Below are 16,809 nucleotides of genomic sequence, written 5' to 3' on the forward strand. Positions count from 1 at the left end.
CTAGATTGAGACTTTTGATAGAGGTCATCGAGTATGCAGGCAAACTTTTACTCGCACTAACCAGTTGACTCGAGTAGATTGAGTTGATTGAGTTGATTGAACTTTTACAATTGGAGTATTTTTTAGTCAACAAATGTAGTCCACAACCCCCCCCCCCCCCCCCCCCGCCTTTCCCGTCCCCGGAAATATTAACATTCCGGCTTGAGATCTTTTGTTGGTGAATGACGTTTTGCCGAACAAAGTGAGCGGAAGCCATCGTCAGAGACGAGAGTCACTTGACTCCGCTAAGGTTGTCAAAGCGTTAGTCACTAATAACATTTTTTTTTCTGTACTCTCAATCTGAGGATCACACAACCCACACAAAAACTACTGTAATTCTTGGGGTAACTTTGTGTAAACGGGGAACGGCAAGATCTCAACTGACTAATAGCACACCAGGTGTTAATGGGAAATATCTATTTTATTAAGAATTCCTTCATCTAAAGCTGTCTCCTAGGTTTTATTTTCATGTACAACACAGGAAGCAGTGCGGCTGGGACGTCGGCAGTATCCAGTCCTTCTTCGGAGACTCAGGGGCAATCCCTACTCTAGCCGCTATCTGGATCTTCACGTAACGTGCCGCGTCTCATAAGGGAAGAGAATCGTTGTCAGCCAAAATAAGCACCACTACAAAAGAAACTAGACATGGCTCATCAATGTCCTAGCATGGATGACGTTCACCCCTATAGTCTTGCGGACCGTGTTGAGGGATATTGTTGGGTAGTCTTTCCTTCCCAGCGTAATTTGAATAGCATTTGGCATCACGCTTCGCAAGTGCAGATGAAACTCCTGCTACGTCAGGCCAAGCTAATTTTAATCTACAAACGCTTGATCGCAAGTTAAGCTAGATAGGTCGGAGATACGTCACGTTCTAGGCAACTCCGCTGACGTACACCGCAGATTCAAGTCAATTGAATTACGGGACGGGCGGCTGCTTGTTCCTCGAGTGACTTTCGTCATTGAGTAACGAGGGAGAGGATAGAACATAATAAACTTCAGCTGCTGTCTTCACCGATGTCCTCTTTCCTTGGAGGCCAGTCAACATCCACGGACTGCAATGAAAAATTTAAACTTAACAAAAGAGAGAACAATCTTCAACCTGTTTACAGCTCTCGGCTCCACTTTCGGGGAGGGCGGCTGTGCATGAGCTATGTGAACTTTTCAAAGAGTTCCTGATTGGCCAAGCGTGAGGTCACGATAGCTGGATACTATTCTTTCTTTGCTTGTTTATGGAACAAAACGTTGTCGAAATCCATACAAACGAGAAAAAGAACGAAGCGGATATCAAGCCATCTTGGTCCATAAGGAATTTATTAAATGGCATAAGGAGTAGCATTTTCTTGCAGGACACATCGAGTAATCCCGAGCGGGCAAGATAGCGCCATCTTGCCCACTCAGCTAGCCAATCACAGTGTAGGATTTGGTTCATCTTATTTGCTCGCAGCTAGCCATATAATATAAAGCTTTAGTACATGGCCAGTCCCGCGAGCGAGCAATATAAACCGAATCCTGCGCTGTGATCGACTACCTGAGCGGGCTGAATATTGGTCTCGTTCTTTTTTGGGGGTGTTTAAGGACCTGGACTCCGTCTCGGTCCATGGACACGCAAAAAAAGAACTTTTCCATTATCCAGCTATCTTGACCTCACGTCTGGTCAATAACCCATATACACTGCTAAGGCAGTCTTTGACAAAATTTCACCACCTACCTCCACATCTAGTTGTAAAATATCAGTCTCACTGTTTAACAAATTTCCCAAGTTAGGTTTTGTCCTTCCAAAGTCTCCATGAACAAACTCCTTAACATAACTAAACACAAGTCAAGGAAATCTTTCCTCTAAATGACAATAATATCATCTATTACGGCAGCAAGAGCTGCTCATGCTATAGCAAATCAGTTTTGAACACATATTAAAATAGCAAATCTAGGGAGGGGGCCCCGGAGGGGAGGAGAGGGGGGTTGCTGGCAGCCATTTCCTTATTCGTGAAAATACTACATGCTGAAGGGCTAAAAAATGTTTGTGTTTCCCACATTTGAGGCCCAATTGGCCAAAAAATTGTTTGGGTTCCCGGCTAATAAAGAGATCTATATCCATCACTGTTTACCAGATACAAAACGTTCAAAAACTAGATTGTAAGGTATGTCTTACTAGATTCTTCCCATTCAGGTATAATATTGTCTGGTTTTCATTTTAAAGTTATTCCGGCTTCGGTTGCCAACTTTAACGGTCATGCAAGTAGATATTTACGAAGAATACACAATCTTTCCTTCCATGAAAGATAAACATAAACAAGGCGCAATATTGTTGATAAACTGTGTACCGGATGCAGAACTAGCCATAATCCTGATTACACTACACTTTTAATAGTGACGAACGTCACTACAGGAGATATTTTTCAGTTAATAGTCACAAGATTACGTAGTCCTTTAGAGAGAAATCACACACACACGCGCGTCATCGTTTTATTCGGGACACTTCGTGACGCTTGTATGGATGAAATTCTTATAGGATACGTTCCCGCCTGAGTCTTGAGAAAGAGATTAAACGAATGAGAGTCGAGCCGCTCGGGTGTCATACTGTAAACACATCGCTCTCGTACAGCCAAAGGACGTCTGCAAAGCAATTCAAAACAAACACTCAACTGTTAAATAAACTAGCCATAAGAAGTTAACGTAACTATTATACCAGCTGAACCATAGTTAATAGAGGGAAATGGTTGTGAAACCTGGCAAAGTTATTTGTTGTATGTTTTTGTTGGCTTTTTTGGAGGTTGACCCTGCACAAAAACCTAGCAAAATACAAAAGGTGGTTATGTGTGCTCATACAACTAACCAGTAGAAGCATTGCGATTATGTAATTCACGCGTAGTCAATGAGCAGAAAACAAAAGATGAGCAGGGTCGAGGACCTACTGACATAAATCTTAGTTTGTTTGCTTCTTTGATGTTTACGGGGCTTCTTAATCAACTCCCTCTAATCTATTAACTATGACCAAACCAAACACAACAGCAGTATTACCTTATACCTCTGTTTCAAAACGAGGCCTCGTGCGCAACCTTTCATCAAAGATGAGTTTGATTTGCACGAAAATGACATTGAAGGCAGAACACACTCTCATGTGAAAGGGATCCGCAAGAAGGTTTGTTTTGACACAGGGAAATGGACCGCACTCGGAAATGGCCTGCTCGAGTTTAATCAGATCTGAAAAATTCCACACTTTGTATGCGTTTCGGGATGCCATCAGCGTTAGAGCTACAGAAAAGTGAAATGCCTGTTATCATAACGTAGAGTACCGACTAATCATACAAAAACAGCCATTACCTGTGCAAGACACGAAGGGGAGTTTTCTGGAATATCTTTACATCCTAAAAATTATGGACAGAAAAGACGTTAGCCTCTAGCGAGACAGCTGAAAATCAACTCCTAACTATGACGTTCGGGATACCCAGAAAAGTTTTATTACTTCTATACTACGAGCGCGGTCATAAAAATGTCATTTATCAGTTAGTTTTGTTCTCTAACTGTAACTTGGTCTGCTAGAAAGTGTATCAACATAAGATCAGTTTTCCTCAAGTTCAAATGATTTACATGTCATGTAAATACAAGGGATGTTACGCGTAGGACTTAGACAACAAACGTTATTTCTTCACTTAGGTTGTTTTATGTTTTAACAGTTTACAGGACCTTCATATCAGCTAGTTTATGAAGCTGTTCTTCAGAGACTTCTTCCTCTGTCCATATTAATGCCCTAAAGAAAGACTAAGATTGTTACTTTTAAACAACTTACCTTACGTTCAGTTGGTGTTAATAGAACTTACTACTAACCTACTTTCCGCATTGTAACCATGGAAGATTTCTGGACATACACTAAAGCTCTCATTCAGTTGTAGACAGTAGTTTATCAAGACAGAATCAAACCTCCCTGTGCACCCAACTTTCGAAAACAACCACTTTTCTATTTAACCTGCTGTAATTTACAATTGACCGCCCCCCCCCCCCTCCCCGCCCCCTTCCTAGTTTCGTCTGAGGTGACTTCGTTTACATCAAGGCCCGGAGAAAACGCCTTCCTTGTGTGCTCACTTATGGGAGGCGCCGCTGCGTCTAACAGTTCAGTTGGACTAAATTAACATAGCGGCGTTATTCAGTTGTCAAACACGCAGAAAAAAGAATGCATAATGAGGCTAAAATACCTAAAGCAACCAAGCGATCGAGATGGGGCTAATGATCAGTGTTTTTAGTAGCACAACCATAAACTATTCCATCGATGCGTTGCTATAGACTTACTTGTACGTTTTAGTTTTGTTGGTCTCTGCATCTTTTAGAACGAGACACTGCTCCCTACAAAGAAATGACACAGCTTAGTTTATCAAGAGACAATATGGAAGCCTTAAGAAGTGACAATTTTATTTCAAATATTTGCTTCCTCTCTTAGAGTGCTATGCCTGCTTACCGTACCCAAATTCGCAATTAGCGAATCAGAAGCCGTGTCTACTGTCCTGATATCCTGCGATATCAACTCACTGACCTGATATGGCTTAGATATCATGCCCAGTAGTTCGTATAGTGTGACCGTCCGGGTGAGGGTAGTTCTGAAAAGAACTGTTAAGGGATCGTTCATTTTTTATGAGGGAGGGGGGGCTGGTGGGATTTGGGAAGCACCATTTAAAAATCGCATGACCCCCCCTCAGCTTACCAATTTTTTCACATGGCCCCCCCTTATAGCGGACATTTTTTGGGATGACCCCCCCCCCCAAAAAAAAAATTGAACAAACAATATTTAGATTTCAACTTTTTTAATATTTCTCTTTTATCCCCCTACTTCACGTTATTGTGCTCACTATGAAGACAATATTTACAATCTCTATACGACAGAGAGCTGTTGTTTAAAAAACAAATCAAAAGAAAGAGAAGTCAATTTAGGATCTCCTAGTTATGGCTCGCCCTGAGCGTGTGGCATTTGGCCTCTAATTGGCATCTTCCTCATCTGAATTGATGAATGCAAGAGTGATGTCACTTGAGTCATCTTCTCCCCCAGAGTCAATGGCATCACTGTCATACTCATCATTGTCACTTTCATCTGTTTCACTGCTGTCAGCACTTGCCCTGTTGTCATTTTGTGTCAATGTCCTGGCATTTCTCAGTGTTGGTGGGCCAGCTCTGAGAGGACTCTTCTGCTGCAAGCATGAATGTCTTACAATTGCCTTTACTTTCTCACTCTTGCTGCTTTTCAAATGCTGCTTCAGCCCGTGGTGGTTTGAGTACTTGTTTAGTTCTGGAACACGTAGCTTTTTAAGCTTGGTTAGATCTTCCCACAACTCAGTCCAAGGATAATCCTCCTCCCTACTTAACTTTGCCTTTTCTTCTGCTCTCTTTTTCCTTTTAAATTCCAGCACTTCAAGATGCTGAAGATAATCCACCACAAACTTCGATTTGACAATAAACTTATCTGCAAATAGAGCAACGCTCTCTGGGTCAGATAAAACCAGCCTGCCACTTCCATGCCCGTTCTTCTTTATATTGTTAATCCAATCGGGGAAAGAGCGCATTACTACATGAGCATCATGAAAGAGGCTCATTCCAAAATGCGCAATAATGGCGAAAGCGACGAGTCGTTTAAGAAAAGGTTTACAGCTGAACGATCCAGGCAGTTTGACATCTTACAAGCAAAAGAAGCAATTTTTCTAGGTGCGCATGGCTGTTCAGAAAGGGCGAGTGAGTTTTCCATGCCAGGGTACCAGTTGAAGCCCAGTGATGGAAGAAAACTGAACTTCTCCATCAAAGAGCACAGAGCAATGGTGGAAAAGTTGAATGTCATATTGAAAGATGTAAAGGAACACGATTCCACACTCTTTCAGTCCAATGGGCTTGCTTTAAAGCAGGGCGAAGAATTTGCCCACAGTTTTAATGTAAAACAGATCAAATGTACAGAAGCTAAGTTGACGAAGGTCACGCAGGACATGGAAGCACTAGAAAATAAGAAGAGCAATTATAACAGCATATTCAAAGGCATACTCAAACAGCACATCAACAAAAGGAGAAGGAAAAAAGAAAACCGCAGAAAGTCAAATGAAAGAAAGAGGAAGCGGACTGAAAACAACGTCCAACGAGTTTATGGAATCTGTGTTGGAAACCCGCTAGGAAATGATCTTCCACAATGCCTTGTGTACCCTCCTAGAACGGCCGTCCCGGTAGAGTGTCTTAAAGTTGAAGATGTTACCACGTCGATATTTAGAAGAGATGGGCCATACATCGCACAGCTCTTGGAAGGGAATTATTTCACCAATGCTGCAAGAAGCAGAATCACCACCAACCTTGAGCGGGAAGTCAGAGATTATGTTTACACCTTCATGTACCCTGAAGAGTACACTGACGGAAAGCAGTGCTGCTTCTTGCAGCATTGGTGAAAGAGACTCCCATAGCAGCACAAGCGGCGACGAAGAACTCGACGACAGCGGAGATGAAGATGAGTGCCAGTGAAAGTTGCATTCGAAAATAACAGTGTTAAATACTTCTTTTCAGTAGCTACAAATGCTTTTTGTCGCTAAACGTTTTTTTAAAGCAGAAGGAAAGTTTGTAATAAATTTGTATCCCGCCTTCTATGTTTATTCTATAGCAATATTTTTGATATTCAAACATTATGCCATTTTAAAGTTTTACTAAAATATTTCACGTGACCCCCCCTTTTTCCCTTATTTTTTTGGGATGGCCCCCCCTCGAAAGCCATTTTTTTTCGCATGCCCCCCCCCCCAAATCCCACCAGCCCCCCCTACCTTATAAAAAATGAACGGTCCCTAATGTTGGTGAGTCACCAACAGCAGTTCTTTTCAGAACTACCCTCACCCGGACGATCACACCATACGAACTACTGACACTCCTGGGTTCAAACCATTTACTATGATATCATGCTCACTTGGCCGAGTTTGGGTACGGGTAAATACCTAATCGTAACTTTTTGGTACGCTTCGGCGCCATATCAGGCTTGTACGAACCGTGGCTGGACCAAACTCGCCTGATATGGCGCCGAAACGTACCAAAAAGGTACGATTCGGCATGAAAACTACCTTTCAGTTTATCGCACGTCCACCAAATACGTTGACGTTTATGAAAGCTCATCTTAAAATAAATTCTTGAAAATTGCTCCACCGAAGCCAATGGATTTTCTTGCAAAAAGAGAATCTCTTTCTTAGCGAAAGTCGTCAAATGATATTGAGAAACATCTTTACTTACTTGGTGACTTGCTGTAGATCTCTGATAGCAACGTCCTCTGAAGAAGAGTTGATTTCGCGCTGGAGATCAGTGAAGAATTGTTCGCTTAGATAGGTCACTCGAGGATTGATTAACTCAACCAGAAATGGTCTTCCTGAAAAAAACAAGAAAAAAACAAGCAGAACATTTATTTGTTCGTTTGTTCTTTCATTACTCTCGCTTACAGTGCGACTACTCCAACCAAGGCCGCGCAACAAAATTTTCCGCAAATTTAACGAATAAAAATCGTGGAGGTTAACAACAGTTTTCCAAGAAATTATCGTTGTAATCAAGCTGTACATTAGGAAGGCAACTTACAGATTCGTGGTCATTGTGATTATTTCAATCGGCCACGCTGTCTCCTAATGACCGTGACTGCATATCTAGGGAAGTAACACTTATTGCCCTTGTTTAAGGCAAACATACTCTGTTCACAGAACTGCTATTTTCTTTCTATAAAGACGGCCCAGAGCACCAAAAAATAAAAACCACGCAGGATGTAGCGCAGGATTAAACGAGCACCAAAGCGGGGTGGGGTGGGTAGTTTTTTTTTATCCTTGGTCCGCTACGCTTCGCTTTCGTGTGTCCGCTTTGCTTTCACCCTCGCATCACTGTGCTAACACAGCGGTGGTGAACAGTCCTTTCTTCTGGTCAGTCCTGCTTTTTTAGCACGCACAGAGTGGTCATTTACGATTGCCAGCCAATCAGCATTAAGCTGAAACGACTGAAGTCCGTGAGTCGCGAACTTTCAATTTGGGTCTAGCCAGAGTCCACGTTCTTGGTGCTGACCAAAAGGAAAGCGGGCTCTAGGGAAGAGATTGAGACTAACGTTACAAAGTTGAACTTACCATTACCGAGCATGCGCACATCAATGTCCTCTCGTCCAGCGGATGCGAATTTATGATCTGTGAGAACAGAACAAAATGAACACAGAGAAAAAAACCCTCGCGATATGCATACTGAAGCTCTTATAATCAGCTCTATGAGAAATATCAGGAGAATTATATACCAAGATAAGCCTTTAAACGATAAATAAAGGATCCACGGGTGTTAAAAACGTATTACGAAAGACAGAATTGCAAAGTTTATGGTAAACGTCCGGTACCATTGGTGACGAATCTATTTTTACATCTCGTAATTTCTTGTAAGTTCTTGCAAGAAGTAGCAAACGATTGCTCACGTTAATTCTCTCCCGGGAATTCTCTGTGTAGTGACGTTGGCCAATAATTTTTGAGAAATAAATAGATAAATGGCCAACCTCGGAAAATTCTGGATAAAAAAGCCATCTGAAGTTCAGTTGTAAAAGCGAGAGGTGAACGTTTAGGGAAAATTGTCAAACATCGACATTTACTCAAGTTTTCGTTTTGAACATAAAAGCAATTTTGCGCTGCATTTTAATATTCCCGCCTAAAATCGGATCATTTACCTAAACAGGCTTATAGAACGATTCATACATAGCATGGGTACGAATCGCGCCTTGGTTAGCTGACGTTTTTGCGTTGATTGAGTTTTCCGCGAGTTTTTGCGCTTCGCCGCTTTATGCGCTCACGCTCAAATTGCTTAAAATATTGCTTAAACCGCCAAGCTTCGCGGGAGGTATGCTGAAGCTGCTAAGCGACATGACGTATTGTCATTGCGTCGCGCTGGCACATGACAATCTTCGGAGAGCTTCGTCAGTGCGCACGCTAGTTCCTGATTAGATTATAAGACTTGGAAACCCTGGGTGTACCTCAACGAAGATCTGTCAATAACAGCACTTGTTCCTCTGGCGTTATCTTTACATTCACGTGTTTCATTCTAATTTTCTTGCTGCTGAGAGTTGACTGATACGCAGTTGTTATTTAGTAACTTTCCGCACAAGGAGAGATTGATAAGCTGTTCCAGTCATCAAAGGCTAGTAGCCACCTCTGTTATGATGTTCAAAACTTTACATGGCTTGACCCCTGAATATCTACAATCTCGATTCGTATCTCGAAATGATATTACTTCGTATCTACTGAGGAATTCTGAGAATAAATTGGCTCTTCTACAGCCCCGCACCAATTATTTAAAGAGAAGTTTCTCTTACAAGGGTGCTACGGTGTGGAACAGCCTTCCTCATGAACTCCGATCTACGCTTTCTTTAAGCGAATTTAAAGGTAAACTGCGTCATTACAGCTTTGAATGAGACATGGCATCCTTGAAAAGCGGTTTTAGTAATATAATGGGTTTTTATTCTTATAATACTGTATTAATTATTAGTTACTTTAGTTAGGCAGACTTAGATATTATACTTTTAAATTATGCTAAGGAATTTTTACCGTGTATAAATAAAGTTATCAACTCAACTCAACTCAATACAATACTAGGGAGGTACATGTAGAAGTAGCGAGGTCAGATGGCAAGGTAGTTCGGTTATGTTATATCTCGTTCTCCTTCGCAGTACTTGGAAAATTGTCATGCCTTCATGAAGCGATCAGTTGCTTAGCAAATTTAGACCCCTTGACTAACCCGGTAAAAATATCTCCACCGTGTAACAGGGTAGGGAATGCAAAGTAGTCAATAGCCTGTAATCACTCTCCCCCCTACCCCTACACAGTAGTTACTTACCGTCAGGTTTTATCTTTGCTGTGATCCGATCACATATTTTTTCCTACAACAGATGCAAAGAGATTAGTCCATTCAGCCTTAAAACTGAAATGTGAAATCTCCTTCCTATTCCCGTACATTTATCAAACTAAGTTCTTGAAATTGGCTGGTGTACCAAGGTAATATCCTCTATATGACCACTCCTCTAGTCTCACTGCCTTAATTTCGATTTGTATCACTCTTTACCTGTACTGACGATTCACAGCGTCGAACATTGTTGATTAACCAAGGAGTCTGAGAAAGGACTCGTGAATACTTGTTGTATCTTCCTATAAACCACAAAATAAAACAAATGAGAACGAATCTTCTAATCATTAAACTTCCTAATTTGAACTTTGAATGAGGAATATTTCTGTGACACTCAAACCTCGAGTGCACAGGGTACCCAAGAGGTCGAGGAATGCAAGTTCGGGTCTTTGCAAAGAGTTTAACTACAACCATAAAACACTTTCAAAAGTCTCCCTTCCTTCTTGATATTACATCATCTACATCACTTGCCAAAAATTTAAGAGTCCGAAATATTTACATTACAGTATAAAATTTCTAAACAGCTCCAAAGCTCTTAGTTTTCTTTACCAGGCGAACTCTAGTTGATATACTGCTTGAGATACGTAATCCCCTAAACAGCTTGATAGAATTTGTTTTATTTTTTTCGTTGATGTATTTGAAAAACCTTGGGGGTGCTGTAAAACTATTGTTTTCACGGATATTGTGCCAGTCTAATTCGTAGTTTGTACATGTAGGCATTAATTCACTTTTTAGCTGTTTCATCACAGTGTCCGAAATTTTTATAGTGTCTGAAAATTAAGCGTCCGAAAATTTTTACAAGTGATGTTGTCATTTAGATTTTCTTAGCAATGACGTCACTCGCACTTGCAAGTAGGCCATTTTCAACTTTTATTTCGTTGAATAAAGTTAAAGAAAACTCAATTTTACGTCTGGCTTAAAACAGATTGAGCAACAAACCTGCCACATAAATAGAGTCATGAGCGCATGTAATCTCTGAGAGCTCGCTAGGAGACTGGGGTGAGTCTGGAGGACAGTTCGCCACTCTGAAAGAAAGATTCAAACCAAAATTAACAGCAATCTAACGATGTACACCCTGAGAAGATGATGGATGCAGCATGTAATCACCAGCAAACCTATAAAGAAAAATACTAAGTACCATAGAAGAGAAAAATCAAATCTACTTAGGGTTACATTACGTACAAAAAAACTCGGACGTTCAAATTTCGGACACTTTTCATCACCTTTCGGACATATTTCGGACAAAAATTTTGGACACACTGCTGAAACATAACAGAAGTAAATAAACGCCTACAAAATAAATCACGAATTAGTTTTACTGTACCCTCAAGGTTTTACAGATACACTGTCGAGAAAAGAAGAAAACACAAATCCTTTTGTATCTCAGTGTCTCAACAAGAGTTCGCTCTATAAAGAAAACTAAGAGCCCTGGGATCCGTTTCTTGAAAGCCCCGGAAACTTTTTGGACCCGTAAAGCCATTTTTAGTTCATCTGTATCTAGAAACGGAGAAGTGTGTACGCCTAAAACGTCTTGTATAAAGGGAACCTCTGTTCATATTAAGAATACGTGAATAAAACAGCTCTGTAATCATAAGCTTCGAGATTTTGCTATGGCTTTCCGGGTGCGAAAACTTTTCGGGACCTTCGATAAACGGGTCCTTACTGTACCGTAAATATTTCGGACGCTTAAAAATTTCGGACGGTTTTAATTTCGGACACTTTTTTCTTCCGAAATTAAAATCATCCGAAATTTTTGCAAAGTAATGTAGTTGGCAAATTGACGGCAGTAAGTCGCTACCCTTTGAGGTGCTCCACTGTTGTCAATTCTGCAAGCGCTTTCTTTACAGCAGGTGCAGTCATTGTTCCTTCTTCTGGATCATACTGCAAAAAAAAAAAAAAAAAAAAAAATACCAGTGGGTTTAAATATTATTACAAGTGTACAATCACAGAAAAAAACCACCTATGCAAAATATGTAAAAACAACATAAAAATTTTGATTTAGTGGGATATATTTTAACTAAAACAACTTTTCATGTTCAACTTGGATAGCATTCACTTTGAAAAACCACAACGTGAAATAAAGTGACACTTATTACCTTTTGTCGTTTCCACCTTTGTCGAAGCCTTGACCTAGGAGACTCATTTCTGTTCATTTCCAAAAAGAACACATTAATATTTATCAGTTTAATACAGTGATGATAATCAGTTTGTCGTTAATTTGAAGTCCCATACTCTCTGACCATCCTTTAAAAATTATCCATATACAGTTTTACCCATATGACTGCATTTTCTTGTCACATAATTTTATATATCAGTGAGCTCTTTTGAGAAAACACCTCCCCCTCATGTCTTCAGGGTTTGACTTTGTCTACTTGATATTAATTAATTTTATTACATGAAACAGAAATTAAACATATTTTCATCATTTAAGAATTTTAAAAAAAAGAACACTGCATTGTAATAACACTGCTTTAATTAGACACTTACAGAAACTCTAATTCTTTCTCGCCATCCTTATGGTTAAATTCCAGTGATATCTTGAATGGGCTCTGAAATAAGAGAAAAGCAATGTTGTATTAAAATCTTGCATTTAATGGACTTAGATATATTGGCACTTTCAACCTGGGCAGGTTGAAAGTGGTCTCTACTACACTGCAGGTGTCTACTAGGAGAATTTGTACAAATAAGGACTATGACAATGATGATATTGGCACTATAACCTGATCTGAGAGGACAGTCACTTCAACCCAAACATAAGATTGTTCTTGTAATACACAGAAGTCTTTGAAATGTGGCAGAAAAGAAATAGCGTCTTTCTTAAATTTATGAATCATGGAATCATGCTGATTTTGCAACCAGGAATATACACGTATTCTGGAGTGTAATGATCAGTAAAATTGAATGTTTCCTTTGTTTCCGTAATTAATTTTAGAAGGTGCTGTGACCAAGTGGTTAGTGTGTCCAACACTGGATTGAGTGGTCAGGGTTTACGCTTGAACAGGGTCATTGTTCTGCATTCTTCAGTAAGAAACGTCACCCTTAAAATATCTCTTTAAATCCTGAAGTATAAATCAGCACCAACAAACTGTTAGCCATGACATGTATAAAGCTGTGAGTAGGATGGGGGATCTATGGAAGACTAACATCCTGTACAAGGGGGTTAGGAGTACTGTAGCTGCAATAGTTTTTCATTTCATGCAATAGAAACTGAAATTAGCCAGCTCCCATGGGCTATATGCCTCCTCAATCCCTAGAAACTAAGACAACTAATTAGTGCATAGTTCATCTCAGTTTTAAACAAATTCATCACCTTCGGTCTTTCCCTCCTCTCCTTCTCTTTCCATGGGATCATAAAATGCTGAATACATGTAGCTCTTAATAGTAGTTTTTCAAAGATAGCTTACCAATGGCTTGTAATTAACTTGCAAAGTTTCCTCAAGGAGTGGTCCATAAATCCATTTGAACACTTCTTTAATGGTTGGGGTTTCATCCAGCTCTTTTTTGTCAAAAATGGAGCTATCATGTGACATAAAAAAATACATGATTTATAATTAATTTAGTTAACTCTTAGTAATAGAACTTTACAGTTGATATCAATTCACCCTAGAGGAAATCTGTTTTACTTGTCAAGGAAAAAAGACACTTTCTGTTTCACAATTACTTTTTTGCTTTCAAGAGATGAAGTTTCAGTTGTCTGCAGCAAGGCCCAGTTGACCTATGAGTTGATAAATGTCAACTCTACTGAACAGTTTAAGAGGAAAAAAACAGCAAAATCTCTGATATAACAGATTCTCACATGGCAGCCATGTAGAACTTTTTTTTAGACACCCAAGTATCCTTATAATGGACTAGTAGCTGACCCAAGAGGCTGGGAAAGAGTAACAAATGGTCTGACTCATTGCATGGTAATTTCCAGAAACTAGAGTTACAAGCACTAAGTACTTATGAATAAGCTGGCCTCTGTACATTATGCATTAATCCATTACATTTATTTTCTTATTAACAAAGGGATCTACAACACACCCTGACTGTGATATATACAGTCATGTATATACCTTGGTACCTTCAAAGGTTAATTTTTAAAATGACACAATGTACCTGTAATTTTCTTGCAGAAATACAGAAATTGAGTGCTGCAGTATGAAAACAAAAATGTGTCAGACATATATTTACTGTGAAACCCACGCTCTAAATAAATAGATGGGTCTACTTAAAGAATATTTTTTTTGAAAATATGGTACAAAACCTTTGGGTCTAACTGGAGGTCATGTGTACTTTGGCTAATTAATAAACAATTATTGGATGAGGTTTTTGTGATATCCAGAATAATCAAGGTCAAGGTAGGGGTTATCCTGACCTTGATTATTCTGGATATCACAAAAACCGAATCTGATAATTGTTTTATTATACATTGAATGCAAAAAAAAAAAAAAAAAAAAAAATTGGAAAGTCATGTTTTTGCTTCTTCACTGATGGCAAGCAACACAAAGCGTGAGAACTTGACATGATTACCCTTAGAAATCATGTACCGTGGTCATGCATGACATGATAACTTGTGACCTTGAGTGTCCTTGACATGATTATTGTATAATCAGCAGCTAGATGATGTCACAGGTGCTAATTTCAAAAATTCACTGTACCCTTTCGGTCAATCAGAAAAGAGATAGTGAGTTTAATGGATAATAATACAGGGTATCTGCTTAATAAATGACATACATGGGACTCTTTGAGCTAGTGTCTTCTTAAAAGAGGCACCCACTCAATGCACCCACTCAATGCAGAAAACATGGGACAAAACTTTCAGGACTTACTGATGGTGGTGTCTGCTTAATTCAAGGTAAGCTTAATACAAGTAAACTTTCACTGTAAATAAATTCATGATTGGTTGGTGTTCATAATAAAGTTATTTCCTAGCTTTCTTTTCAATTTTGTTTCTCTCTGTCAGTACATTGTATAATCAACACTGCTTTGACAAAGTAGTTTATGTCCATAATAACAAAACTAATAATCATAAATAATATCACTTACAAGCTTCCACAGCAAAATTAAGTGCAAGAAAAATTTAACAATTTTGAAATATTGTCTGCCCTAAGAAACCACACCTGCCGAAGAATTATGGAATGCGGCAAAGAAATGGTAAACATAAAGTTCTCAAACTGGTGTTCAGAAGCTTTGACTGAGGATTGAATCTACAAGAAACAAATTGAAAAATGATTTTGTTAATAATAAACATGCACAGTCATATATATATGGTGGTCTAGAATTGAAGAAGTGCAAAAACTGTAAGTGACTTTATGATAATAATGTTTGAGAAAAAATTAACAGCATTTTGTTATTTTTTAGATACAGTATGGCATCAACTTCATATACACTGGATTAATGTTTAGGAACTAGGAATGCTTGCTCAAGACAATAATAATTATTACTATTGTCTTGTTGGCTGCTAGTATGAATAATATTGAACTCACCTTGTAAATGTAAGTATTTTGGTTGCTCTTTTCCAAGATACCAAGACAAGCTACACATGTTCTCTTAACATCTGTCTAAAGAAACACATAACCACAACTGGTGTACGGTGATTTAACTACATATTGAAAGTTTCTATCTTGGAAAGGAATTGTTTCAAAGAGATGGTGCAGGTAGAAGTTAGAAGCATCTGTGTAGTAGCTAGGCTAGTTTAAAGCTGATGGGCAGGCGGATGCTACATGTAGGAAGCATAGGAAAAACGAGGCCTATGGAAAACTTAGCTACAATCATGGACGAAAGTCTTGGGACAAGATGGATGTTTGTCGTCAGATTGAATCCTTTTACCTGCTCAGGGTTTCCGTATAATGAGATGTTCCGCTCTCCAAGCAGACGTAGAACACATCGTGCACAACAGTTCATTTCACTAAGGACTCGACTCACCGTCACACGCATGTCTTTCTCTTCAGGCTGTTAGTCAAAAAGTTCGCAAAGAATAGTCATTTAGAAAATAGTTTAAGAATTCTATCAGCTGACGCAGCAGTTAGCGAGTTGCATTAATTGTTAACAAAAAAGACAGTTACCTTCAAATCGTCCGCCATTAAACCTGCAACGCTTGTTATTTCATATAACTTGAATGTAATGACTACACTAAGACTAATACAAATTTTAAAAGTTTATAGGTGACCTTTTCTTTCCTTATAGCTTCACTACAATTTAAGGCTCTCAGTAGATGGAATCTGACATTTGTGGAAACAAATCTCTCTGCAAAATAAATGTTGCTACTAGCCGTTTGTCTTACACACTGTAGAAAGCTATAGGTCGTTCCCAGGGTACCTATGTCATGGTTCTTGCTCGGTATGTATGGACCGGGGAGTGGACCGGGTCGACGACTGCGAGCAGTCTCTCTTTTGCTCGACGGAGAGGAGCGAAAGATCGAGAGACTGCTCGCACTCTACGCGAGGTGAGAATAACCTTATTTAACCTTAGATAGTACTTTTCACGCATTCTGATTGGCTAACTCGAAAGCGACTAGGAAAATTCGCCTCGACTTCAGTGAATAATTATTTTAAAATAATTGTTTTAAGTAAAATTACAGGGGGTGGAACAAGCGTTGTACATGACAGCAAAAATATTAATGCGCGCCACACCTTTAGAACACAATTTTTTTTGGTTCCATTCAGCGTACTAGAAAAAGCTGAGAGACTAGGAACGAAATTTGTTATCACGACAAACGTCCTCGCACAACTAACTGTAAACCGATTTGCACTGGTCCATGTCACCAGTGGCTGACTAGCGCTACAAGATGTCTTTTCCTTCTTCTTCACCAGATAGCCATGGGAGTTATATTTTATAGTATATCTCGGTACGAGCAACAGACCGGTAAAAACCATCTTGTGTCAAATT

The 16,809-nt window shown here is 39.4% G+C and overlaps 1 protein-coding gene across 2 annotated transcripts; it reads right to left on the reverse strand.

Moving 5' to 3' along the window:
* Window positions 1-441: 441 nt before the first annotated feature.
* LOC110056354 (tRNA pseudouridine synthase Pus10-like) lies at window positions 442-16,230 on the reverse strand. 2 transcript variants are annotated; one of them, XM_089291838.1, is made up of 20 exons: window positions 15,987-16,230; window positions 15,751-15,873; window positions 15,408-15,482; window positions 15,042-15,128; window positions 14,038-14,072; window positions 13,344-13,455; window positions 12,427-12,488; window positions 12,036-12,084; window positions 11,738-11,820; window positions 10,879-10,964; window positions 10,099-10,181; window positions 9,874-9,916; window positions 8,133-8,189; window positions 7,267-7,399; window positions 4,324-4,377; window positions 3,724-3,787; window positions 3,361-3,404; window positions 2,554-2,652; window positions 1,748-1,847; window positions 442-1,091 (listed from the first exon to the last, which is right to left on the reverse strand). In XM_089291838.1, exons 1-20 carry the CDS (start codon window positions 16,002-16,004, stop codon window positions 1,035-1,037), a joined length of 1,464 nt encoding a protein of 487 aa, XP_089147964.1. In that variant the 5' UTR covers window positions 16,005-16,230; the 3' UTR covers window positions 442-1,034. The 2 variants fall into 2 exon arrangements, with proteins under 2 accessions (XP_089147964.1, XP_089147965.1); XM_089291839.1 differs by lacking the exon at window positions 15,987-16,230 and having other exon boundaries at window positions 15,408-15,478; window positions 15,751-15,833.
* Window positions 16,231-16,809: the final 579 nt, after the last annotated feature.

The sequence above is a fragment of the Orbicella faveolata genome, unplaced genomic scaffold (genome assembly GCF_042242905.1).
Source record: "Orbicella faveolata isolate gen_17 unplaced genomic scaffold, um_ofav_v1 contig_24, whole genome shotgun sequence".
Classification (NCBI taxonomy): Eukaryota; Metazoa; Cnidaria; class Anthozoa; order Scleractinia; family Merulinidae; genus Orbicella; species Orbicella faveolata.